Source organism: Oryza sativa, chromosome 4, assembly GCF_034140825.1.
Source record: "Oryza sativa Japonica Group chromosome 4, ASM3414082v1".
In the NCBI taxonomy this organism is placed as follows: Eukaryota; Viridiplantae; Streptophyta; class Magnoliopsida; order Poales; family Poaceae; genus Oryza; species Oryza sativa.
Window position 1 is genome coordinate 2,531,667 of NC_089038.1, and position 26,214 is coordinate 2,557,880.

At 38.0% G+C, this 26,214-nt stretch overlaps 1 protein-coding gene across 1 annotated transcript; it reads left to right on the forward strand.

Moving 5' to 3' along the window:
- Positions 1–4,428: 4,428 nt before the first annotated feature.
- LOC4335012 (uncharacterized) lies at positions 4,429–10,764 on the forward strand. The gene is made up of 4 exons (XM_015778176.3): positions 4,429–4,701; positions 8,540–9,491; positions 9,572–9,655; positions 10,394–10,764. Exons 2-4 carry the CDS (start codon positions 8,594–8,596, stop codon positions 10,474–10,476), a joined length of 1,065 nt encoding a protein of 354 aa, XP_015633662.2. The 5' UTR covers positions 4,429–4,701; positions 8,540–8,593; the 3' UTR covers positions 10,477–10,764.
- Positions 10,765–26,214: the final 15,450 nt, after the last annotated feature.

A 26,214-nucleotide genomic window follows, 5' to 3' on the forward strand; every position in this document is an offset into this window, starting at 1 on the left:
CTCGATAGGCACTTTTGTACTCAGAATATGTCGCAAGCAATCAAGATAAATATTATGAAAATTGTTTAAAAAATATGATATAACATCTGTAGCCCCCGACTCACTACTCAATGGAAGACCAATTGGTGTAGTGAGGCAGAGGAAAAGGCAAAATATCATATAAAGAATAAAACAAATGATGACATAGCTTTGTAATATTCCCCTTGGTGATGGCAGAAGTGGCCAATGTGGGAACAAAGTCGTCCATCAATAACAATGAAGACACCAGTCGGCGGCGACGAAGGCGGTCGACGGTGAAAGTGAAGATGCCCACTAATGGCGGCATAATAGGCCAGCCGTGTAAGCGGAAACACCAGTCGACGGCAACGAAGGTGAGCCAACGGTGAAGATGTAGACGTCCAACAACGGCGGCATAATAGGCCAGCCGTGCAGGCGAAAACACCAGTCGGCGAAGGCCAGCCGGTCGGTGAAGACGTGGACGCCCATGAACGGTGGTGTGACCAACCGACCGTATAGGCGGGGACACCAGTCGGCGGCGACGGAGGCAGGCCGGTGGTGAAGTCGTAGACGCCCAACAGCGGCGGCATAATAGGCCAGCCATGCAGGCGGAAACACCAGTCGGCGGCGGCGAAGGCTAACCGGTCGGTGACGGTGGCTCCAGCAGTACATGTAAAGAGAAAAGCAATCTCTAATTAGCATCAAGAAAATTAATCTTGTGTACGTATGTCTGCATATATGAAGCATGCATATATTTTTTGATTGGCCGATTGATCTCCTGTAGCATGAACAGTACACGCATCCACACATGCACGTCACCAGACAGATTGCAGGCTGCCATCCGTGCGTACAGATCACGGGTCCGAGTCCGGATCAAATCCAACTTGGAGGCTTTACGTGATGGGAATCAGACTCAGGTGACCATGGCGCTTGCAAAATAAGGAATCACAGATCAAACTGAGATTAGAAAATTAATCTAATCTAATCTAGTTAGTACACACTAGAAGATTAATTAGAAGTATATGCATGCATGATTAGGTAGATCGTGCATGTATGTTAATCTGCTAAATCAACTCATGCATGCGTGAAATTTCTCCGAGCAAGCTATAGGCGGCTGCTCCCATGTGCCCGTGGTGGCGTGGTGGCCGCAACGCATCCGTCGGCGCTGCTCCTGGCGATCGCCGTCAACAGCTCCGTTTTAACCTCAGCCGACCAGCCCATAGAAAGCAAGGAAAACACCAGAAGAGCAAATCACAATTAGAAATTAATCTAATAACAGTTAGATCAAAACGCCGAACCCGACTGAAGATTTGAGCCATCGAGATTAATCTCGCCGTTTCTTCTGTAGTTGATTCCATCACACTTTTCGATGGGTAATTCGACGCAGCCCCTACCTGGCGCGCCAACTGTCGAAACATGAATTCGGCAATAATAAAACGGGGTAGCGCACGAGACCTAAAAGTGGATGGATGTGGAGACAAAGGATTTAGACAGGTTCAGGCCCTCTCAATGAGAGGTAATACCCTACTCCTGTTTGGGGATTTGAATCTGCCGGGTGTGTATTGATCTGACGATCAGGTTGTCTCATGCCCCCTAGAGGGCCTCCTGCCCACCTTATATAGGATGGGGGGCAGGATTACAAGATAGAAACCTTAACCAATACGGTATCGGTTTCCTAAATCTACTTTGCAATCTTATCAAACCAGGACTTTAGGCCGTTCCATAATATACAGGGAAACGTAATACCCAAGTCATGATCCGTTACATATTTTATATATATAAGTTATCCCCTATAACTAGTCGGATAACCATGCCGTGTGGGTATGGGGTACCCATAATCTCCACAGTCATGAAGATGAGACAGTGATGGAGACCTCATGTTGGAAATTCAGGATGAAAATGGTCGAACCCAAAATTATTAATTTAAAAACGATTTACAAAATTTTCATATGTAAAAAAGTCCATTTTACTCTACCAAACTATTTCATTGGATCACTTAACCCCTAAAATATTTTTTTTCTTATTGTACCCTTAAACTATTAAAAATGGTTGGCTTTATGCTTAATTGTATTTTTCTTCTTTGTTTCTCTTTATACCAAAGTTTTAAAATATTTTCAAAATTAGTGCTTCCAACCTATGCAAAAAAATGATAAAAAAAATTTAAGAATTAGGTTATAATGGATCTACCAATCCTATCAAATTCAGTGCAAATATGACTTATATAAAGATATAAAAAATGAGAAATATTGTTAGGGAGTAAGGTGAACCACCTTCAATAATTTCAGGTGTAAAATAAGCCGAAAATTTTTTTAGGGTAACCAGTGCTCCACCAAAATAGTTCGGGAAGTAAAATGAACCTTTTTTAATATATTTACCAATTTAACTATTTAGTATAGACTAGGTGCTAAAGAAATAGAAAAAAAACTTGAATTTTATGTATGGCAAAAATGGGGAACGATCAATGATACCACTTATACGGAAATAATATTTATTCGGTCGTGAATTTCCATAAATATTTTTTACCCTGCTTGAAGTACTTGATTTATCTAATGGTTTGAAAGTGGATTGACGGCTAATGTGTTAGACATGAGACTAGAAATGAGTTATAAGGTTGTGAGGCAATACGGGACCGTAGATGGGTCAGCCGACCCACCCTGCCAATAGCTGTGTCCGCCCCTGGGTGAGTTCATCCCTTCTTTATTTTCCCTCTTGGACCACACCTTTTCATGAGCTATTGCCTCCTACAGAAGTCACTCTGACACCATTTGAAACCAACATCCATCTTGCCTCACCTCTTCATATAGCCCAAAACCATCTCATTGGCTTTTAAATCTGTGTTGGTATGAACACCTTCCATTGCTAAATTATCTATGGTTTGAAAGGTGGACGAAACTCAAAGGATCTTTAGCTTCTTCTTTATTTATGCGATTGTTTTCAAGTCATGTGTATCTTAAAGTATAAGGTTATTAATTAGGGTGTCATTATCGTTGTAGTAATCCTAAAAGTCCAAGTATTAAGTGTCTCTCTCCCTCTCTAAATAAAGGGGGTGATATCTAATGTGATGAGATTGGTTGATGAATAGACATGTCATGATAAATCCTTAGAGTAACCTCCGATGCTAGTTGATCTCATCAAGTAATTTCCGAGTTATCCTAGTTGAGAAACATGTACAATAATCTTCCCTGCTAGTTGATATTGTTGAGTGATCACCAAGAGTAGTTTTATCCAATTCACCCACATTACACTCCATCGAGTCGATCCATATCACCTCTCCATCATATGTCATATATGCATGAATGAGCGGTGTGACTCTAGCAGGGTCACCCTCCATGGTGGAGCATTTGCAAGTGTTCTAAAGCTATCTTGAAAAAAAAAACAACCTGTCGTTCAAGTAATGTTAGGATTGTTCATCCTGATTCACAATGTTTTCTATCCAGTTTTTCTCGTGAATTGGTTTTTATGTGGATTCACATGGTTTTCATCAAACTATACAGTTTTATGTGAGGTTGTTTTTCTTCCAACGGTTTCCAATGAAACTTGTGCTTTTATGTTGATGTCATTTTCTGTTAAAAAAAAGTGCAATTAAATTGAGCCCTTTTTTCTCTTGAATTGTGTTGGTTTTTCCCGGAGGCATGGAAATGGTGCACTACATGTGGTGAAGATGAGAGGAGGATGACCACGCTTTTATAAGAGTAGAGATAGACACTCGCTAAGGTGGAGCATTGAATCCCCTTACTATATGTCAGCTAAAAAATATTGAAATGTTTGTTTGTAAAGATTAATAAAAAAAATCTAGAATGCATTACTCTTTCTAAACACAAAGACATTACTAATAGAAATGTAAGGCACAAACTTCGTACTTTAACTCCTACGGTTTTATTTTTTATGAAATTTGTTTCAATATAAAAGAACAGTTGGGCATAATTGAGGAGAGTTTTATGATAAACTACTCCCAGTATCTCCAACTCCCAAAAATAAACCTATATTCAACCATATTCTAAAGTGTCTATACATATGTAATTTAGATTCTCTATATTTTCGTCGGCTGTTTCTCCTAATCTCTAGCTTTGTAAGTATAACCATAATTAAAAAAACACAACAATAAGAGAATCAAATCAAGACTTTTTTTTAAGAAAAAAACATTATCAGATTACTCATTAGAAAAAAAAAAGAAAGACTTCCGTTTTCACCGATTGATTGTCTCCCTGTTAAGCTGTGTTCAAGTGTTATAGTTGAAAAAAAGAACGACTTATTAACGCATGATTAATTAAGTTTAACTTTTTTTGAAAAATAAATTAATATGATTTTTAAACAATTTTTCTACAGATTTTTTTTAATAAAAAAATCTGTTTGGGAAGCGAGTTGAGAATATAAATACTCCAAAAGTGACAAACGAATACAGCAAGACACAACCAAGGCAATCGGACGGTCAGTGTTGCTGCAGAGTTTTTTTTCCGTTGGATTCGATTCGATGCCATCCCCACCAAATCCCCATTTTCTCTCCCTCCTCTCTTCTCTTCTCTTCTCTGCCTCTCGCCGCCGCTCGTCGCCGGCGTCCCCCTCCACCGCCGCCTCTCCACCATCTCCCCCTCCTCATCTACCTCGTCCCGCCTCCCTGCCTCGCCTCGCCGCACCGCCGGGTCGCCTCCTCCTCCGCCCACCCCACCGTGGGCACCACCCCCGCGCCTCCACCGCCGATCTCAGGTGAGTCCTCCCCTCCTCCTCCCACCCACCCACCCACCCGTGTGTCGCGAAGCAGCTGTATTCGAGGCTACCGACCAGCTCCCCCCCCCCCACGCGATTTGTATTGTACGCGTTCCGTTTTCCTAGTGTGGAATTGGATTTTTAGTTTGTTCCTGGAATTGGGAGCGGCTTCTTTCTTTCTTTGCCCCCCATTTGTGGAAACAAATCAGCTTTCAGCATTTCGATTTGTGAATGCCCCCCCGCTCGATCCCGTTGATATGACCTAGCATTAGGATTAGGTTCATGCTTTAGCCCTTCTTCTTCAGAACAGGGAAAGCAATTAAAATCTTTAGTTTATTATGCTGTTTTTTTTGGCCTGTAATCAATTCCTGTTAGCCCTGTGTGTTCAATTCAATTACTTCTTGTTTGGTTTATTTTGTGCTAATGATGACATATGGGGGTGTCATTAGCAAGAGAGGAATTTAGCTTTAGTTATTAGTTGCCTATTAAATCACGATGTGATACATGCTGTGAGCTTTATATAGTTATTAGTGAGCTGGTTTTTTTTTATAGGGAACCCCATGCTGATTTGATTTTGTGACTTCACTGCGATGTTTTTCCTCGTTTGGGATTAGCCTGTTGTTTCTGTGTGAGGGTGAGAATAAGCCATTTTAGGTAGCAGCTGTGATGATATGAGACGAGATCTCATCATTTTGAATAGTAAAAATGATGGCAAGTTCCTACCCATCACCGTTTGATTTGTGGTCTATGGTGGGGGTGAGAGGTTATTTACCTGTGCTCGAATCATTTAAATTTTATTAGCAGCAGAATTACTTTCTCTTACTTACATTTTCGTTTTATTGCTTACAAATAATGTATATGTCGAGATGGCCAATTAGTGCTATTATTTTTTTTCACCCAAATGAAAGCTCTGCCAATTTTCATTAAGAAAAAGACAATCGCCAAAGTCTTTATTCTTTTTTTAGCTTGCCATTTTATGCTGGTTCTGTGAATTCCAGGTTGCTCTGAACAATTAGTTTTGTTAGGTTTATATTGCAAGTTATGCAATCTTGAGATGTGAAAAACAAGGAAATGATCGAATCTTATTTATTACTGCTGAAGTGCTGATTCTCATCGGCTACTAAAGAACAGTAGATGGACAAAGCTAATGTTTAAATTTTGAGCCTATGGTATGAAAGCCCTGTAATAATGGACTAAGCTTAATTACATGCATTTACTTCTTCTCTAAGTAAAGTTAATGCAGTTATTCAATTGTGTCCGAGTCTTGTGGGAGGCTTAATTTTAGACATGCAATCTCAGGTTTTCTTGTAAAATACAGTGCCCTCCACTTCAGTTTAAATTTTATCTAGTCATTGCACTCCACAGCAACGGTTTTAACCCCTTTGATTGTCCAATTTGGTTTCATCTGAATGTGAATGCATATGCCACTTTGGTTGCAACTGCTGTAGGATGACAGGGATAAGATATGAACAATTTGAATTTACAAAGGTCTCTTTTCCTGGTCAAGACCAATTTCTTTGTGGTTTATAGTGAGAGGGTAAACTTATCTGCCCGTGAATTGCTCAATTTTTTAAGAACTATTTTTTCTTTCTTTTTGTGGCTATGTTATTTTTCTGTTTTACATAAAGCAATGTCCATGCATTGATGGCAATATAGCCAGATAGCCTTGTATTTTCTGGACCAAAAATTTGACAATAGCATGATCATGGAAAGACTTTGAATTCCACAGTAGCATGATCCTGAATGACAGTACGATAATAATAAAAAAAGGTGCATTTGTTCCTTATTTGCTGTTCCTGATATAACTAGGAAATAAAAGATAGCTTAGGCCATGATTGAAGTTATGATGTTCACTTATATCTTGATTAATAAGCTCTATGCTTGATATTTTACTGTCATATGCCATGGAATCTCAACGTAAACATCAACCTTCACATGTTAATTTTTTCAGGCTTACTAAAATCACGATAATCAATCTTGCATGGTTCACTGTGCTAGATACATATGGATGTTTGTTCACTTTTACTAGAACTAATTCTATTCACTGTGCTAGTCTCGTTGATTTTCCACTTCTCCTTTTGCCTAATGGAATATTCTCTTTACTATTCTACTTGTGCTGAAAGGGATACTATCTCTGTGTACAAATACTCGACACAATTGGCTCAATTATGCAAATTTTGACCACTACTATTTTATTGATAAATTTGTAAATACCTAAAACTATACAATATTATTGGAGTAAGTTGAATGGCAAATCTAATAATACGACATCCATTCATCCTATCTGAACAATTTCAAAAATAGATTATTGGTGGTCCAAGTTTTATAGTATAGTTAGCCATGTCAAACATATGAATAAAAGTAAAACACTTGTTTTGTGTGTGACCAAAAATTATGCTTCCACTAACATTTGTTAGAACTTGGCGCATGAAGTTCATTGCATGCCCAACCATGGGCATCTACCTGAGAGGCATATGTGCATTTACCCATCCAAATGAATATATTCTTTTTATAAAAGTGTTTGCCTTTCATGGGAAGATCATTCAAGAGTATGCCTCCCCTTGTATTAGCAAATTATTTCCATATGACACTAGAGATGCACAGATAAAAATTATGTCAAACCATCTTGACATGGGATCTTATGATATTGTGAAAAATAATGCACCGTTGCTCCCTTTTCTTGTGCATTCTTTTTTTAGCATATGGCCATTGTTTATAGGTAGATTATACCCCTTTTCTGTATATGTAACATATGTTCATCTCTATGACAGTATTCAAGTTTAAACATTTTTAAACGTGGATTATTCAGTCCATTTTTTTATTTGTGAAAGTATTCTGGAATTGATGGTTTGCTGCCTCTTTCAATATCTAATTAACTCTTCCTTAACAGAAGAGAACTCAGCCAAGATCTATATAAATTATTGCCATGAAAATATCTAGTTTTGCATTGCTTTTTTTTAAAAAAATCAAACTGTTCTCCTAATTCATTGGGTGAATTCTAAGCATCTTATCTTATATATATAGTGAAAGCAGCAAGCTTTCTTGCATAAGGATATGCCATACCATAAAAAACATATTGACCATCGGATAAAGAGTTTGGATAAAGAATGGCCACATTAATAAAAGAACACAAAATGGCTAAACATATGGGGATTTCCAGAGGTTTCTAGTGCCTCCTCTTAGACACATGAAACAAATAGAGAGGGGGCAAAGACTATGAAGGGAAAAAAAACACAGGAGGCTTCCAATGATTCCTTTTGTAAACATATAGTATAAGTTAGCTAAATCTATAGTTGGTTAGGCCAATATATTTTGTAAATAAATTAACTGATGTCAAAACCTTCTTAAAAGCTAAGCTAAACTAATAAACCATATACACAAGTTCTTAAACTGGATCTAAGTCGCGCAAAGTGCGACTATGTGGCTAGTGTAATCAGGGATATATCTAGCAGTTGGTAAAACCAAACTGCAGAAATCAAAGACTTTAAGTTGCACATGAAGCTTATCACTAGTTACCGTTTAAATTATTTCCTGTAATAATTTTCTATTGTATGTTTTCCTTTTTAGAACAAATATTAGAATATTGCACCATTTGTTGCATTCTCTTCAATTTTATTTTGAAGAGTCTCAGTTGTAATGCCTGTGTCAAATTCATGAACTTGCATCAAACAGAAAACAACGATCTTCAATAGAAAACTACATTGCTTCGCTATCACCTTTTTTTTTTTTTTTTGGGGGGGGGGGGGGGAGCTATATTTGAGCAGATGGGGTCTTTCTAGTTAATTATCTTTTGTGATGGTTGTTCATCTTATTGAGGACAGCATCTTGTGTATTGCAGGTTCCATTAACTTCGATTATATAATGTAGAAAAGTGTAGCAGGAGCCAATAGCCATGCCAGCTAGTGACAAGCAACTAGCATCCACAGTGAAGAAAGTAACATCGCGTGAGCTGCCAAAGAAAGGTGCAGACATTGTAAATATGTCTCAGGGCACTTCACCGCTGCCAAAGGATAAAGGTACTGCGACAGAGCCTGGAAAGACCGTGGGCACCAAACGGTCTGATGCTCCTTCAAGTCCTGGGTATCATAATGTTTATGTACGAAGAAAAGTGGAAAATGACCATAGTAAAGTGAGTTCTTCTCAGGAGGTGAAGGGTAATGGAAGAGACAAAACAAAAGAGCAGGAGACACAGCAAAATGTGCAACATGATCAGACCAATAAACCAGAAGTGTCATCTTCTGTTGCTGTGCAACATGATCAGTCCAATAAGCCAGATTTGTCATCTTCTGTTGCTGTGCAACATGATCAGACCAATAAACCAGAATTGTCATCTTCTGTTGCTGTGCAACATGATCAGTCCAATAAGCCAGATTTGTCATCTTCTGTTGCTGTGCAACATGATCAGACCAATAAGCCAGAATTGCCATCTTCTGTTGCTGTGCAACATGATCAGACCAATAAGCCAGAATTGCCATCTTCTGTTGCTGTGCAACATGATCAGACCAATAAGCCAGAATTGCCATCTTCTGTTGCTGTGCAACATGATCAGACCAATAAGCCAGAATTGCCATCTTCTGTTGCTGAATCTGGAGGCATAGTGTCTCCTAAATCTCCTGAAAAAACAAATGAACAAATTGTGAACAAGAAAAATGAGCCTCCTGTAGCTCCTGGTACTACCGTTCAAGATGATACCCATAAGTCAAGCAATCAATACTGGAATGCGAGATTTAATCGGTTACAGACATATTTGGAGAGCTGTGATCGGTCAACTCAGGAGGGTTATATGCGAAGTAAGATATCTGGATAACCTTGTGATAATCCATAGATTTTTTTCCACATATAGTACTTACTTCATTTCACCTATCTCCAGTGCTTAGGTCCCTCTCGGCGGCTGATCGAAGCATGCATGCAATTGATCTGGAGAAAAGGGCAATTCACTTATTAGTGGAGGAAGGTAATAAACTACCTGCCATTTCCTGTTTCCCGTAACTTTTAAATATTAGGGCTGCATCATATCATTAGACTGTTCTGTAGCGTAGCATACCTCTGCTGCCACATCTGATGATCTGAAGGAAAGGAACCCTAATGCTATATATTGCATCTCTTGCATCCCTGTTTCTTATATAGTTTTTATCTATGGTAGTATATCATACAGAGTTTGCTGCTAATCTCATATGAACTTGAAACACTTAATCGTTGCATTTAGTAAGACAGTATTTATATTATGAAACAAAATTAGTGCATATTGAGCTGGAACACATCATCATCATAGGATTATGTAGTTGATGCGAAGTTACAATGCATGGTGCCATCCAACTAACATCTATGTGATGCCCATGCATTTGAACTATGGTAAAATCCTTATTTGCCCTTGAAAGTTGACCCGATCCCTTAGTTTCCTTTGCAATACTAGTTATGAATTTGAGACCCATCAACATATAGCTGATGATATAATCACTCAATCCCAATAACATTTACTGCAATGGACATTAGAAATGTCAATATCAATGCTATGAAATGCTGAGAGGCGTGCATGTTAACTTTTGCTACAGACGCTCGTGCCATTAATTCATTTCATTGTTGCTCAATCTGTAATCATTACTAGAACGTGTCAAGTAATTCGGCATAATTTCTTCTTGTTTCCATTATCAAGAATGTGCATTATGAAGCACACAATAATATCATTTCGCAGGGAAAGAGCTGCAACGGATGAAGGCTTTGAATGTTCTGGGAAAAGTTTCGCCAAACGGTCCTTCAAAACAGGCCCCTTTGTAGCGACAGGACCAAGAACGAGATGGATGGTGTAATTCGAAGAGCTGAAATGTTCCAGGTCCATCGCAGCAAAGACTATGGTCTACTCATGTAGCTCCATTTTTCCTTGGGCCTCCTTTGCCATGTAACTCATTTTCCTTCATTTCTTTCTGCTTTTACCTCTCGACGACTTACCAACCTCATGTGCTGTGAGATTGCTGTAATGTGGTGTAATTAACTTGTATGGATAAACCTGCCATGCTTAATGGCCAAGCGTGACAATTTCAATCAGTGTTATTTTTATTTTATTTATTTATGTTTTCCATGATATTAACATGAGTTAGCTCACCAGATTGGTATAGTTTCTTTTCTTTACTTATATAACTCAGTACAATTTTCCCTTTATTTTTTTATTTGGTTCTTCCTCCTTTTCATTCTTGTCAATATTAGGCATGAAAATTATAAAGAAAGCATAGTAGTAAAAGAATTAATCATGGACCATCTGCAAGGCTGCAAGCCACCTTGATGGGCCAAATGTGCACTTGGATGGGATTTGATGCAGGTTATATCACAGGCCCATTCAGTTCAATAGAAAGGCCAATTAGGCTATTCTGACTTATAATTGTCACCGACACTATTCATGTTTATATATAAAATACGGCTTTTACTCCCGCCGGTCCCTTATAATTGTCACAGTTAATCGGCAGTGTTTGAACTTCGACCATTAATAATTTTTGAATGGATAGTCTGCTATGATAATTTAATGCTTTTAATGCATATGTTTATGATGCAAATCACTTTAATAATTTAGCATCTTTCTAGATATTTACATTCTTTTGCAAAAGGGAGATGAAGTAAATATATAAACATGAATAGTGTCGTTGACATGTATTTAGGAATGGAGGAAGCGCTAAGTTTGTAGTATGCACTAAAAAATAAACTCAATTCAATAAAGTTAATTTTGTCCTTCATTACATTGGAATCAGAATACCATATATTGCTATAGAAATTATGCTGCATTCTTTTCCACAACTTCAAACTACAACTTTCTCGCTTTCTATTATCACGCTTCCCGAATTGTTAAATGGTGTGTTTTATGGGAAAAAATAATATAAAAGTTTCTTAAAACCAAATAAATTAATTTTGCAAATTTATAATAATTAATACTCGATTAATTATATGGTAATGAGGTGTCTCGTTTTGCATGCTACTAATATGGAGGTTCAAACATGCCCTTAGGAGACAAGGATTGTGCAATATCCATCTTAGTTTTTTTTTTTTGGGTGAAGCCTAAAACCTCTGCCCCTAAAATACAATAATCTCTTGCATTCCACTGCGCTTGTCAATTGTCATTGTCCATCATGTGCAGCTACATTGCCTTAAATTCAAGAAATGAATTGCCCATCCTTCCATCCAGCTCTTCAGTCTTCTTCACACCTGGTTAGATTTTGTGACAAGAAAGAGCATCAATGATTAATCCCCCCTCCTTTTTCATGTGAAATGCTTCTGCAATGTAGACACCGTTTTTTTGACAAATTGACCCTTTTGGAAAACTTATTTCGAAACTAACCCCTGCCAAAAACTTCAACCAAAAATAGGCCGTCGCCTCAGCGCCAAACACATTGGCGCTGACGTTGGCCGTGTCAGCGCCAACGGGACTGGCGCTGACATTGTGCCACCGTGGCGGCCGGGCCGATCCCCTAGCTGACGTGGCAGCTACCTCAGCGCCAACCGCTTCGGCGCGGAGGTGCCCAACCTCAGCGCCAACCGGACTGGCGCTGAGGTGGGACTTGGCCGCAACCCCCAGGCCCAGACCAGCAAGCCTTCTGGATGGCTTGCGGGCTGGGACCTCAGCGCCAGCCATAATGGCGCTGACTGTGGGAAACTCAGCGCCAGCCAATCTGGCGCTGAGGTGGGACTTGGCCGTCGACCCCTATTGCCGTGAGCAATGTACCTTGGTATTTACCGGTTAAGAAAGTGCCATCAATTGCTAGCACCGGCCTCAAGTGCTTGAATGCTTCTATGGACTGGCCAAATATCCAATATGCACGTCCAAATACTCGCCTCTGTACTCCATCCACCATCCTGGACTTCTCGGGATGAGCCTCAACACGGAAATGCATGGTAGGGTTCTTTGCTTTGATGGCACGCATCAGTGTAGGCAAGCGAACATACGCCTCGTCCCAATCTCCCCAAATGACCTTCATAGCAACTTGCTTAGCACGCCATGCTTTGCCATACGTAGGCCGATAGTGCCATATTTGCTCAACTGCCTCGACAATCGCTGCTGGAGATAAAGTTGGTTCAGCTCGCACAAATGCCTGTAACCTGTTTCCAATAAACCTTGAAGTAAGTTGCAAATGCTTGCCGGTTACTTCCGCACTACAGCATGTGTGGTCTTCGCCCACCCTAGTCACCCGCCACCTATCTCCTCCACTTTTCCTTGCATTAATCTGCCATTTGCAATGGCGATCGAGACAAGCCACAGTATACTTTACTGACGCGTTAGATTCCTTCACATGGTACGGCCGGTGGACACGGATAGAATAACTCTGTAGCCATATTTTCAGATCATCCATCGATCGAAACTCCAACCCCTTCCTTGGTTCATCACACATTGGTTCGAAGGCACCGTCATATTGTGGATCCCCATCAGCAATTGCTAGCCCAGATCTGGTAAGATCCTCGAATTGAGTTATTTCCGGGTTTCTACCCACCAGTTTCGCAAACACAGTCCTTTCATGCTCTGACATCTTACGCACTGGACGATCATCATCGGAGTCGGAAGCGGACTCATCCAATTCATCCTCTGTATCATACTCCAACCAGCCTGGGTTCAATCCACTGCGTATCATAGCCTCCTCACACTCCTCTCGGGTATAGAATTTCAGCCTAGCCAACTCCCTTAGGCCCATACTTACATTCTTAGCATTCGCTTCTTCCTCAGGCAACTCCACATCATCTCCTACCTCCCGACCATCCTCAACATCTCCTTCCTCTCTTACCGGCACATTCTCCTCCACATTGACTTCCTCCCTTAACGGCACATTGTCCTCTGCATGTACTTCTTCCCTTAACGGCACATTCTCCTCTGCATGTACTTCCTCCCTTACCGGGTCATTCTCTTCCCTGACCTCCACATCCGCCATATCATTTACTCCCTCGCCCCCCTCCACGTCTTCCTCAATCAATTCTTCCTTCCTACTACACCTCTCCGACAGTTCGTGACAGCTAATGGGTGATTCTATGAGTGGACTTTCATTAGGGTCTATAAGTTCTTTCTTCCCTATCCTACCATCTTTCTTCCATGCAAACACCTCAAGAGATTTGAAATGTGACCCCAATACTATATCTATATATGTTTGCCATTCGATCTCTCCATTCAAGTCTAACATAAATTTATGTGACATGACACCGCCGCCCACATCGTATCTCCCTTGCATACCAACCGACTCATCATTCCAATTCAATTCATGCTTGATGCGAGACATTAACTCCTCAAAGGTAGGCTTCGCAAAAAACACTAATTGTCTAACTGTCATTCCCTCAAATTGGCTTCCATGTGTACTTTCATCTACCACACAACCACCATAATGAAGCCGGACCAATCTATCCATCTACAATTTTTAACCCATGCATAAACATTAATTACTTGAAAATAATATGTAATTACCATTGCAATACCAATACTTCAAAAGCTAACAACATGTCTAATTTTTCCAATAAATAAGTACATTACTCAAATACTACACATTATTGATAAAAAAAAACTCTACTCCTACAAATTACCTACCCTTCACCACACATCAACCCCTTTCAAACCCTCTCAATCACCACAAATCCATCCCACATCCTAGGCCATCACCACACATCCATCTCCCATCAAACCCTAGTGCATCACCAAACATCCATCCCAAATATATTTTGTCAAATGTATCAATAACAACCAAATGGATAAAGATATGCCACCTCCACACTTCATCCCCACCCATATTATCCATCTAATAATCCATCCTTAGCCAACTATTATCAAACCACGTCTACAACCAAAACAATGCAAAATATCCAATAAAACTTTGGGTAACTTAGGGTTTATAGAGGGGTTTACCTTCTCTTCCGATCCCAAACTCAATGCCGCACAAATCACCTTCGATTAGAGAGGTTTTTGGGGGAGATTGGGCGAGGAGAACTCGGTGGCGACCGAACCCTAGGCGGCGGCTGGGGAAAAAACGGAGGAAGAACTGGCTGGGGCGGCCTCGGCCGGGCTCTAAGTAGCCAAGGTCAGCGCCAACTTACTTGGCGCTAAGGTTGGGCACCTCCGCGCCGAAGCGGTTGGCGCTGAGGTAGCTGCCACGTCAGCTAGGGGATCGGCCCGGCCGCCACGGTGGCACAATGTCAGCGCCAGTCCCGTTGGCGCTGACACGGCCAACCTCAGCGCCAATGCGCTTGGCGCTGAGCCGACAGCCTAGTTTTGGTTGAAGTTTTTGGCAGGGGTTAGTTTCGAAATAAGTTTTTGAAAAGGGTCAATTTGTCAAAAAAACGGATGTAGACATGCATGGCATCCCAAACTCAGATTGCATGCATGTATGTCTGCTGACCTAGATTTGTATAGCAGGATAAGGCTGGTGAATTGCAGCCACATGGGCAGATGGGCTAGTTGCAGAAGGATCGGAATTAAAGCCACAAACACACACACACATAGATATGAACAGCATATACCCATAGGTTGAGAAATTCATTGACTTCATGGGTCAGACAAGCCATCTGAGTTTTGTCTTGCAAGTCATCACAACCTTATAATTATATATTAATTAATCTGGTTACTTACATGGTGTGTATACTGTATGAACATAGATTCAGAGTTTAATTTGTTCATGGTGTAAGGCAGAAGTTGTCTCAAACATCAAGAACATGCACAGTCCATGGAGAACATGCACAATGATGAATCTGTACAAGGGATGAAACTTATGGCGAAAGTGACTAGATAGTTGACGAAACCAATAAGATGCACTCCATTTTGCTTCTTTCTGTGTCTAATGTTGTAATGGCCATGCAAAACAATCAACCATCATTTTCCTGAATTATTTGACAAGTTGTGCAGCAGCCATATTATCCCACACAGCTTGAAGCAGTTGCTTATGTATGGCGTTTCTGAACATAAAGCCATAATAATCTTTGGGCATAGCACACTACACTATGTGCCGAAACCTAAATTCGTTTCAAACAAGTGCTGAAAAAAAGAAAAATAAATATATCTAGAGATAGCACCCCATTGGTTGCAACTCAATGAAGAAGCTGCTTGTTGGATATACATGACATGAAAGATATTCTCAAGAGATCAGAAATATAAAGAAAATAATAACAAACAAAATCATGAGATATCTACTCCTAACCAATCAAAGAAAAAAAAAAGAAGAAGAAAATCTACTACAGTATTCTATATTTTTATTTTGTTGATAGGGGAATTGAACCACCTATAGCTGGAGAACCGAGAACGCCGGAAAGCTTCAGATTTTTTTTTTCCTTTATGAATTTAAACTTCTACTGTTTTTTGCTAAAATTCTTGTTTTTGCTATAGTAGTACATATGGTTTCTCAATATCACAAATATTAAGATATCAAAAGAGATAGCAACTCCTAACCAATCAGAACCAAACTACTACTTTTTGCACAAACAGTGACTAACAGACCAGCTCTATCCGGTCGGGATGATGTATTTATTTTCCAATCTTTTTCATAATTTGTTTGTATGCGTATAAGAATACAACTAAATGCAAATTATCCAGAAAGAGAATCGAAGAGGCAGAGGTCAGAGGGCACATCTGAAAATCTGAATTTTGGCTGAGTTTAACAAGAAAAAGTATATTGCGTTCGGCAGCAGCACAAAGACATGAAAACTCCCTCATTTCTCATGTGCATGCTCCCAAACTGCTAAACTATATTTCTTTTAAGAAAAAACTATAAAGAGTAATTCATTCACTTCATGGACCAAAACCAAACTTGCACGGATCGAATTTCTCCAACATTTTAGCTGGCGATCGAGTGAGCATGTAGTTCATCGGATTAGTTGGTTCGAAATCCATACACATGACATATCGATGCATGTTACCTTCCGGTTTTATGCACATGGATTGCCTTTGAACGGACACATCCCATCACATGGAAGAACATTGGAAAAACTTAACTTTATCGAATTGCTTGCACATTTGGGATTGATCGATGTAGCTTGCACATATAGCAATCCACATGCCGGAAATTGCGAACCTAATTGAAACATGCCGAAGGTTATCAGTTTATCAGGTTGTTTTCACTTCGCGGTTTTCAAGAATGCCATATCAAACATATTTGGGTTGATGAATGAAACAAAGTGTACCTGATCCAATACACAGTTTTATTTAACGGTTCCATATGCTAGCCATAACATTTAAATTGTTGAATTATGTTGTGAAATGATTTCGTCGCAGTCGGATTTCATTTCCATTTTCAAGGCATAGGATGAAACAGTTTGATCTTGGAGTTCCATTTTTTTTCCCAATGCATAGATAACTTATTATTATACCTATATGGCATCTTCTTTTAACATGACATCACTTTAACCTATATGGCATCTCATTTAATGAGAATGAAACTCTATCAAACATGCACTAGTAAAGGCCTCACTGGTACATCGAAAATGATTTAGTCGATCCTGACATCTTTATTCCAGAACCAATAATTATGAGAAAAATCTAAAAAGAAAATTGTATTCTCTTCGTTCATAAATAAGTAAATTAGATGACATTTTAGAATAGATGCATGCAGTCAAACCTCAAAATCTTGAATTGCTAAATATATGAGAAAATATTAAGATTTAATTGAAAATAACATTAATATATTTTCAGTAAAAAAATTAATGTAGTTATAGTTTAGTAGTTTTATAAATATAAAGTATATAGAAAGTTGTGAAAAGTAATATAATGCTCAAGTGCAGATTGTGTGTCAATCGTCCTAAAAATAAATTAGCAAAAAAAAATATATAATGGAGACAGTAGTTGCATAGAATCCAATTTAGGTGGGAACCACATGGGATTTGGATCATGCCAAGTCAGGGGGCTATCTAATTAAGAATCTAGTGCTCACAAATGCATTTTATTAGCAAGTCTGCACATATATATGATTAACATGGAAGACATATGCCGTGATTGGTGGGCGCTAAGCTCCAAATAAATGATCATGGAGTCGAAACTGAGATAGAGTATAGCATATGCAATTGAATTTTTGTTAGAACAAGAAAAGCATAATGTGTGAAAGAATTTCTCGTAGTGGTCAAAAGGAGAGTTGAAAGTATATACTACTACACGTGCATGGATTTGACTTGGAGGAGGACTATCACTTGACAATTAGTTATAGGGTTGTTAACTAATTAATGAACTGCACATTCCAATACAGTGATGACTACACATCACCGTGCAGCTAGCTACAGGCGCCGTACTACCTGTATATATAAACCAACTCAACCATAAGTCAAAGCTGAAACAGACATGTCCGTTTGCACATAAAGCGACCAAATTAACACTTGACTAATCAAGTACTCCTTCCGTTAAAAAAAATCAACTAAACATACTCATACTCATGTCCAGATTCGTTGTATTAGGCTATATCTCATCTTTATCTATGTTTTTTTATGGAGGGAATATATCTATAAAATATTAAATAAATTAATATATTTGTAAAATGTTTTAGAAAAAGGATAAAGTGGAAGATCGGAAAAGGGACATTGGAACGCAGCTTTTAAGTCATTCGGATTTACTATGCGTTTGTTATAAGAAGAGGTTCATTAATTAAGAAATAATCTTATCGAAGCACATATCCCTTAAAAGACTCTGTTTCTCAGGGTGCTCTGTCTCTAATAAATCCTGCATGCAAGAAGCAGTGCGGTCTTACTCTTCGGACTATGGAGTTTTTTTACATTCCCTAATAGTTGCAACAGTAGTATACTACTTCAGTTAGCCTCAACATATGCAAGAAAATACTTGTACTCCACACACAACACATATGGATGAAATGATGAAATGGTGAGAGTGAACCTCCTGTCTTAATTAAACACTTTTTAAAAAAAATTATTCACCAGATTATTACAACGAATTATTTGCTCTGCTTCCAGTGGTTTTTTGCATAAAAAAAATCTTCTATCTTATTATTCAGATTACTTGTTTGAAGCTATTTGTTTAGTTTATTTCTTAAACTATTTAATTTATCCATTTAATCAAGCAGATAATCCCTACTGATTTCTATGTACAGTTAGATCTAGAGTTCACCAAAGATATGAGAGGAGAAGAAACGACAGTGGGTCAAAAGACAAGTTAAGCAGTGGAACAGCATGCTACAAATGTACAGTGGCATATGACTTGTAGAGGCTTCATTCATTCTTCTGATCGATCAATTAAAAAGCAGATCCGATCCGGCCGGTAAGGATCAATCCGGGCAGACAACAGCCCATGCCTCCTATACATCTAGCCTTTAATTTTGGACGAACCACAATGGACAGTGAACTAGACATATAATTGAAGACACCTCTTGAATTTCACTTAGATGTAAGGATCAGTAACTCAATTGTCGTCCATGTCTGGGGGCACTGGATCATGGAGCCTGAACTGTCTCATAAAAAAAAACGAGATTTTAAGGGAGAGAAATTGTGAGCGTGTTGAGGACTAAAAATAGGATCTCAGTATTGAAACCACACACCCCCTTGTCAATGCACTATGAGGTGCATCTCATGCCCTGTCTCACATTGTAGTACTGAATGTGCTCCCCCTGATTTGGACCGGCCCCCTCATCTCATACTCAAAATTCTGTGTGCTCTTTGGATGAATTTGCTACTAATTCTATAATACTCCCTCTGCTTTGAAGGATAAGTCGTATTTAATTTGTTTCGTTAGAACAATGCTTTTATCAATAATTGTTCTATTAAGATATCATTTGTATGATCAAACAAAAGCACAAGCATAATCATAAGTTCTTTTGAATACGAAACAAATAAATCAATTTTGTGTCAATAATTATGTTCCAATAGAGTAAATGTCGATCAAACTTTTATCCTAACAAAACAGAATACGTCTTTTATACCTTTTTTTGGTATAAACGCCTTATATTTTGAAACAAGGAAGCACTATGTAACACTACAGTGTACACTATAATACATGGACCCCCTCATCTCATAGACTCATACTCAAATTTATGTGCACCCTTTGGATGACTTTTTTGCCGCTACTTATATGGTACTATGCACGTATTATGGTGTACAATACAATTTGTCAAGTTCAAGATGCACTTGCTACCGTAGTATTCTGTCCTCTGGTCATAAAAGGGGTGTCGTTCTATACCTTGTAAATTATCTTTGTTCACCAAAAAAAAAATCTCTTGCATGAATCTGTAAAAGTGAAATATTATGAAATTATTTATTCTGACAAAAGGAAAATGAACAGTGACAATTACAGCCCTGCTCTGTTTGATGCAATGCAAGGCGAGAACAGGAGGACAGACATGGATGGAATGCACGGCAAGATAAGATGGATTTTACTGCAGACATATTCTGAGATGATGCATCATATGGCTGGTCATGGTGCTCCGGTTCTTGACTTTGCTTCGGTCCATTGGTCGTTAATTTGATTCTGCCGGTCATTCATTCTGCTGCATGCATCATTTCACCGCCTGAAAGCAGCTGGTGAACTTTGCTTCTTCGTCTTGCTGCGGCGTAATGTCATCATGCTGCCTCTCTCGTTTGGATGGCTGTGAGTCTGCCGCTGCAGTTTACATAAGGATCTACTAGACAAGCAGCCCTGCAGGTTAAGGATTCAGTTCAGAATTTATTCTGAATCCAACAGGCACCGCACGCGCACTACATGTTTTCAGTTAAAGATCATGCGCTAATGTATACTCCATCTGTCCTAAAATAAATTTATTTTCAATCATCTCACAAATATCAATACAAAACTAACTTTATTAAATTTTAATACAATTATTCCTTTCTTTATCTACTCTTGATTCATTTATCTTTTAGTTTCATAGATTCCAATGCAATGATTATTTAAAAATAAAGAGCCTGTTCGGCTGCCATTTTTCGCAGCCGCAGCGCTGCCGCAAAAATGACAGCTGAACATGCCCAAACTTAGTTTAGAACAAACGTGATCGAGGAAAAAAAATGATCTTATGTCACCATAAACCACTCGATTGTTCTTTACAAGAAAAAATTTCTAATTTGTTCCGTGGTAGAAATGATTTACTCTGCTCGGGTTACTATGGAAGAATTAAACGGATTTACATCTCCTTCGCAAAATAAAATCAGTGGCGCCACAGTAAGTGAAATCCCTGTCGGACTATCATTGTCGGTTTGGCGTGAACCAGTAGGTATTAACCATCTCAATCAGTTCATGACGTTTGAGGGTGTTTTTTTAACCATCCTGCTAATTCATAGTGTTTGAGAGAACTTTTCTGCATAAACAGCAATGTACAATTGTACACGGGATGGATCCAGCATGGGTGCTAGAGGAACTCAAGTCCCCGCTATCTCATTGGATCACCATTGATAGAATGAGAGAAGGGAAAAAGAGGGAGGAAGAGAAGAAGGGGGGCTGAAGAAGGAAGAAGGAGACAAGTCACGCCTATAAATTGTTTTAGGTATTATTAAAAATCTGCCATAAGTTTTTTAAGGGAAAAACTTTCAAATCTAACTATAATATAATTCCAACTATAATATAATTGTATATAAGTATTGAAATAATATATGCAACTTTATATCTAACTTATATAGAGATTAGAATGTAGTTACATTGCAGTTACACTGTAGTTACAATATAACTATAGTGTAAATACATTGTAGTTACACGGTAACTATACTATAGTTATATTTGAAAGTTTTTTGCCAAAAAACTTGCGATAGTTTTTTAGCAATTCCCTTTTTTTATCCACCCTTAGCCATGTACCTAGGTTTCTTTTATTAATAACATAAAATAAAATATATCAACTGTAACTTATAATTTTGCAAATATATGGACCAATGCCCATCACTAGCTCGTGGAAAATAAACGAAAAAGTTCAAAGGTGACAAGACATGCAATTATTGAAAAACACACACACATGTAACCAACAACACCAAACGGTACGGTCCATCAACTGATCTATCATACATAACCATCCTCTAGTTACTAGACAATTAATAAAACAAAAGGCAAGAGAGAAAGCTTGACATCGGTCGCTATATAATTAGTTGCATGGATATATGATATCTACATTAGCAAACTTAACAATCTGCTATATATCATGTAGTAGTAACAAAGTGTGTAAAGCCATTATCTAAAAACAAAATGTAAGCTCAAGCCTCCCTTTCAGAAGCAATTCTTCTGTCCCCCAATTATTTTATTTCTTCAGACATATCGATCGAGCTGAATGCGTTTGTTTGCATGCAGAGTGTACACACAACGATACGACGAGATTCAGTCAAAAGTGGTTTCGAACATTCCATCAGATCAAGCGTAGATGCATGCAGTTGGAGAGCATGCATGCGTCCATGGATGCCAACCAGTTGGTAGGAGTACTGAACTACCAATCAAGCTATATAATATACTGGCTAGAGCTAGCTTCAACCTTTGCTACTGGCTTGTACTACCAAGTCTACCATTCTGTAGTATGGCGCATGCAGCTTGGTAGGATATGATCCCTACAGTACTATATTGACCATTTTTCCATTTAATGATTGCGAGGGGTATGAATTATTTTCCATGATGATATTTAGGTTATATTTGGAGAGCGAGAGCTTAATATTCTGAGAAATAGCTTCAGTTTTTAAATTTATCTTTTAGATTTTATAACTACCCCTCATGAAAAAAATTTCAGAGCCTCATGGGGAAGGGAGGGGGAGATTATAAAAATAGCTGTAACTGTCAAAAGCTACTAGAAAAAGATTCTAAGAAGCAAATGATTGGTAACTAATTTCTGAGAGTTTGAAAAAACTAGGTTTCTCAGTTTTTTGGCTACTAGTTTATTTTCTGGATTCTACAATGCTGGATGAAAAGCTTCTGAGCAAAAAGCTAAACTGAGCTTCTGATTGTAGAAGAAATTACAGATGCCGGAAGCTCTGCCATACATGATCATATAACATGTGGCTTTCACTGTTATTTTTTTAAAAATTTGTATTTATATATAATACTCCATCCGTCACAAAATAAATTTATTTTTCATTCATCCCACACATATCAATAAAAAAAAGGCTAGAATACTCTCACTTTATCAAATCTCAATTATTCCTCTCTTTATCTGCTCTCAAAGTCTCAATGTATTTATTCACTACTTTTATACAAATGCAGATGCAGCAATTACTTAAAAATAAACTTATTTTGAGACTGACGGGAAAAGCTAAAAATAAACTTATTCTTGAATGGTGGGAGTAGTAGTGTTATGATATTATGGAAACAATTTTGAAAATATTTCTATGTAGTGATATATGTTTTTTAAATAATTTTGCACTGTCCAAAACATATTAATTGCGAAAACTTCGAAAATATCGAAGCATGGATTACAAGGCGTACGCAAACGAAGGTAGCGTGTGGCTGCAAAATTCGTTGTTGTCAATGCGAAATGTTACTAATTTGAGGCTTTGTCCAATTAACCCACCAAAAAAATTCATAAAACAAAATAATCACGGGCAACTATATATTCTTTAAGACTAGCAAAATATCCGTACACTATTACAAATTACATACAAATATTCCCTCCATACTAAAATAAGTACAGCAATTAGCACTTATTTTAGGGCGGAGAAAAGAAAATAATTTTAGTTTTAAAATTAATAGGGACTTAATCCCTTTTTTTCCTCTTTTTTTCTGTTTTTACTTTTCAGCATTGTTGTTGGAGAATTAAAGGGAGAGGTTAGCCTTATAGGTATAAGATATTTGAATGAAAAATGTCTATCAAGCCAGTCCCACATGTCAGCTTAGGGGATCGATCAGATGGCGGTAAGAGTGACAGACGACTCATCATCACAACTCCTTTCTTTTAGCACAGAAAATATGTTGATAGAGATGTGAGAAATATATGTGGTATTTTTATTAGAAACCCACTCCAACAACTAAACAGTACTTTGGACCAGTATATGAATATGATCAAAGTACACGCTTGCAAACATGCAGGCAAAGACAAGGTAGGGTACCTCCATCCATGTTTGCATGAATCCTAGCTTGCTCAACCAGCAGTTGGTATGTACTATACGTACCTATGTACGGAGTGAGAAGACAAGTTAACCAATTTAGTAATGCTGAAAGTCTTTTTAAAAAAGTATACTAGCTAGCCAAGTAGCTATCAATCTCGACTTAAACTTTCTGTCAACTACAAGAAAGTACCTCTAAGCAAACAGTAAAAGGAAGGCATGGATCACTTTGGCAGAAATTGGTCTAAATAACATTGTACTAGCTATATTGGCATGTTTGGTACGTGTTTCTCTCAGAATCAAAAACTCCCCAAACAATTTATCTTTTTATCTAAGTATTAAGAAATTATAGCTGTGGAATCCAGAAAATAAACTAGAAGAGCCAGAAGTTGGCTTTTCCAACTTCTTCAAATTCTCACAAGTCAGATTTCCACCGGTTGTTTCTCAGAATCTAGAACTCCCCTAAACATGCCTATATCTACTAGTACCCCCTTTTGCTGATCATGCATATGCCTTATGATTGAGGATGGCATTTTTTTTCTAAAGCCTAGCTACTAGGTAGTACATGCATGAAGGTGAAAATGAAATAAGGAAAAAAAAAAGGAGCACACCCTAATTAACATATATAGTCAAGCATTGGAAAAAGACTAGCTAGTGTCACTTTGCTGCTTCTCTAAGGCTCCATGCATATCTATAGTTAAACAAGTAGTTACTCTAACCGTTGATGAACACAAAAAGTCAGAGATTTCTTTCTAGCTAGTGATCAGAATCTCTGTTTGGTGGCAGTTTGGACTTTATGTTGTCAAATTAAGAGCTGCAGAAAATGAGTGGCACACAGCAAAACATCATTGCAGCAAGTGATGGATGGTGACATGCAAGTTGAAATAATGGGAGAGGCAAAAGTTTGATGCATATATGCATATGTAAGCTAGCTCTAGTTGTTGGTCTCACATTGCATATATTGGATGGTAAGATCAATATATGCATGGAGAGCGACTTTATGCCAAACTCCAAGCACACGTAGTACTACATATGCATGCAACACACGACAAGAGAGAGCAGCTACTACCTGCCGTTGGATGATCGCGGACTTAGGGCACCCAACAGAAAATCGGAGCTGAAATAGTAGTGATTGCATCCACACTACTGGCATGTAGTGATCAAGCATAATCTAGCTAGCTACTAGTATAAATTAATTATAATTGAGAAAGTTTTAATTCAATCTTGTTGATCCAATTATATGTATATCCATGCATGTGCTTGTCTTACCAGTCTGATCATCTCTCATGCTCCCTCTTTGGTAACAAATTAAACAGACATTGTTTTAGACAAATTTGATCAATAATTTCTGTTGTAATATAAGTACAAAGATCATGTATTCTGAGACAAATATAAGTGGCCGAATTTCATGTACTCAAATCTAAAGAAACTTGAAGTTGTATAAAAAAAATATACTTTGATGTCCAGAGAATGACAAAGTACGCCACTAATAATTAATTAATTAATTAATTAGTGATCAACTAACTGCTTTAACGATTTTTGACAATCAAACAGTGTTATGCATTTGGTGGCAGATATACATCCCCAATTGAGCTAGCTTTTTATGGACCTACACGCCGTGCCTCAGTGGTTTGCCCGTCATCGTTACATGCAATATTATCCTATTAGTCGGCCGCACAATATTTAACAACCTCTCGTCTATTATTTCACATCATTAAGGTTTTTAGCTATCTAAATCAAGGATTCTGATTGCGATCTTTCCCATGCATTGACAATGTAGTAGAAGCCTTCAAAAGTATTATCTAATTTTTGATTGCACATAAATGCCATCTTTATATATATATAAGTTATTTTAGATATTATTTTAAGTCAGCTTTGGACATAAATATATTTTCAAATATTTAGACTGAATGTATGAAAATCATATGTATGAATTTATTAGTTAGTATTACCTTGTTGGGCCATGCGTGGAAGGTGTTTTTCATACTATGGCTTCAAAAGTATTATCTAAAGAAATGTGACCGATATAATGAAAGATAACTTCAGGATATTACTTTTACATATTTATAGTTAACTAGAAAAATATCCGTGCGTTACGACGGGTGAATGCTATTTTATTCTTATTATTGTTCAATGTACAATTCACTGTGAGAATTCGCTCGGATATATATTTTTTAGAAAATCATATCAAGTTAGCATGCAAATTTTTTTAAAGAGATTTCTTATTCGACTCCTTCTGTATTTCCAAAAGCGAACAAACTTAAAACCTGACTCAAGTACGGATATGTATTTTCAAAAGCGAACGAATTTAAAATCCGACTCATACACGGATGACGAACGAAAGAACCAGCAAAAACATCTTCAATTTTTATAATAGTAGAGATAAGATCGAAAAGCTAAAGCTGAGTAACGGAAACGAAGAAAATAACCTAAATTAATTCTAGAATTCAAAATTTGTTATGGCTTATGATCAAAGAATAAGATATATCCTCCCAATTTTCAGAGATGCTCGTAATGGTAGGGTATACGTGTGCGTATTAATTTATAGATGTGAGTGTCTGCGTATTTATGTGAGCGTCTAAT

Bases quoted from the DNA above. Each gene is read 5' to 3' on its own strand.
- LOC4335012 (XM_015778176.3), top strand. From the start codon at position 8,594: ATGCCAGCTAGTGACAAGCAACTAGCATCCACAGTGAAGAAAGTAACA. The intron at 9,492-9,571 runs GTAAGATATCTG...ACCTATCTCCAG, and splicing joins TCAGGAGGGTTATATGCGAA to TGCTTAGGTCCCTCTCGGCG. The intron at 9,656-10,393 runs GTAATAAACTAC...ATCATTTCGCAG, and splicing joins TCACTTATTAGTGGAGGAAG to GGAAAGAGCTGCAACGGATG.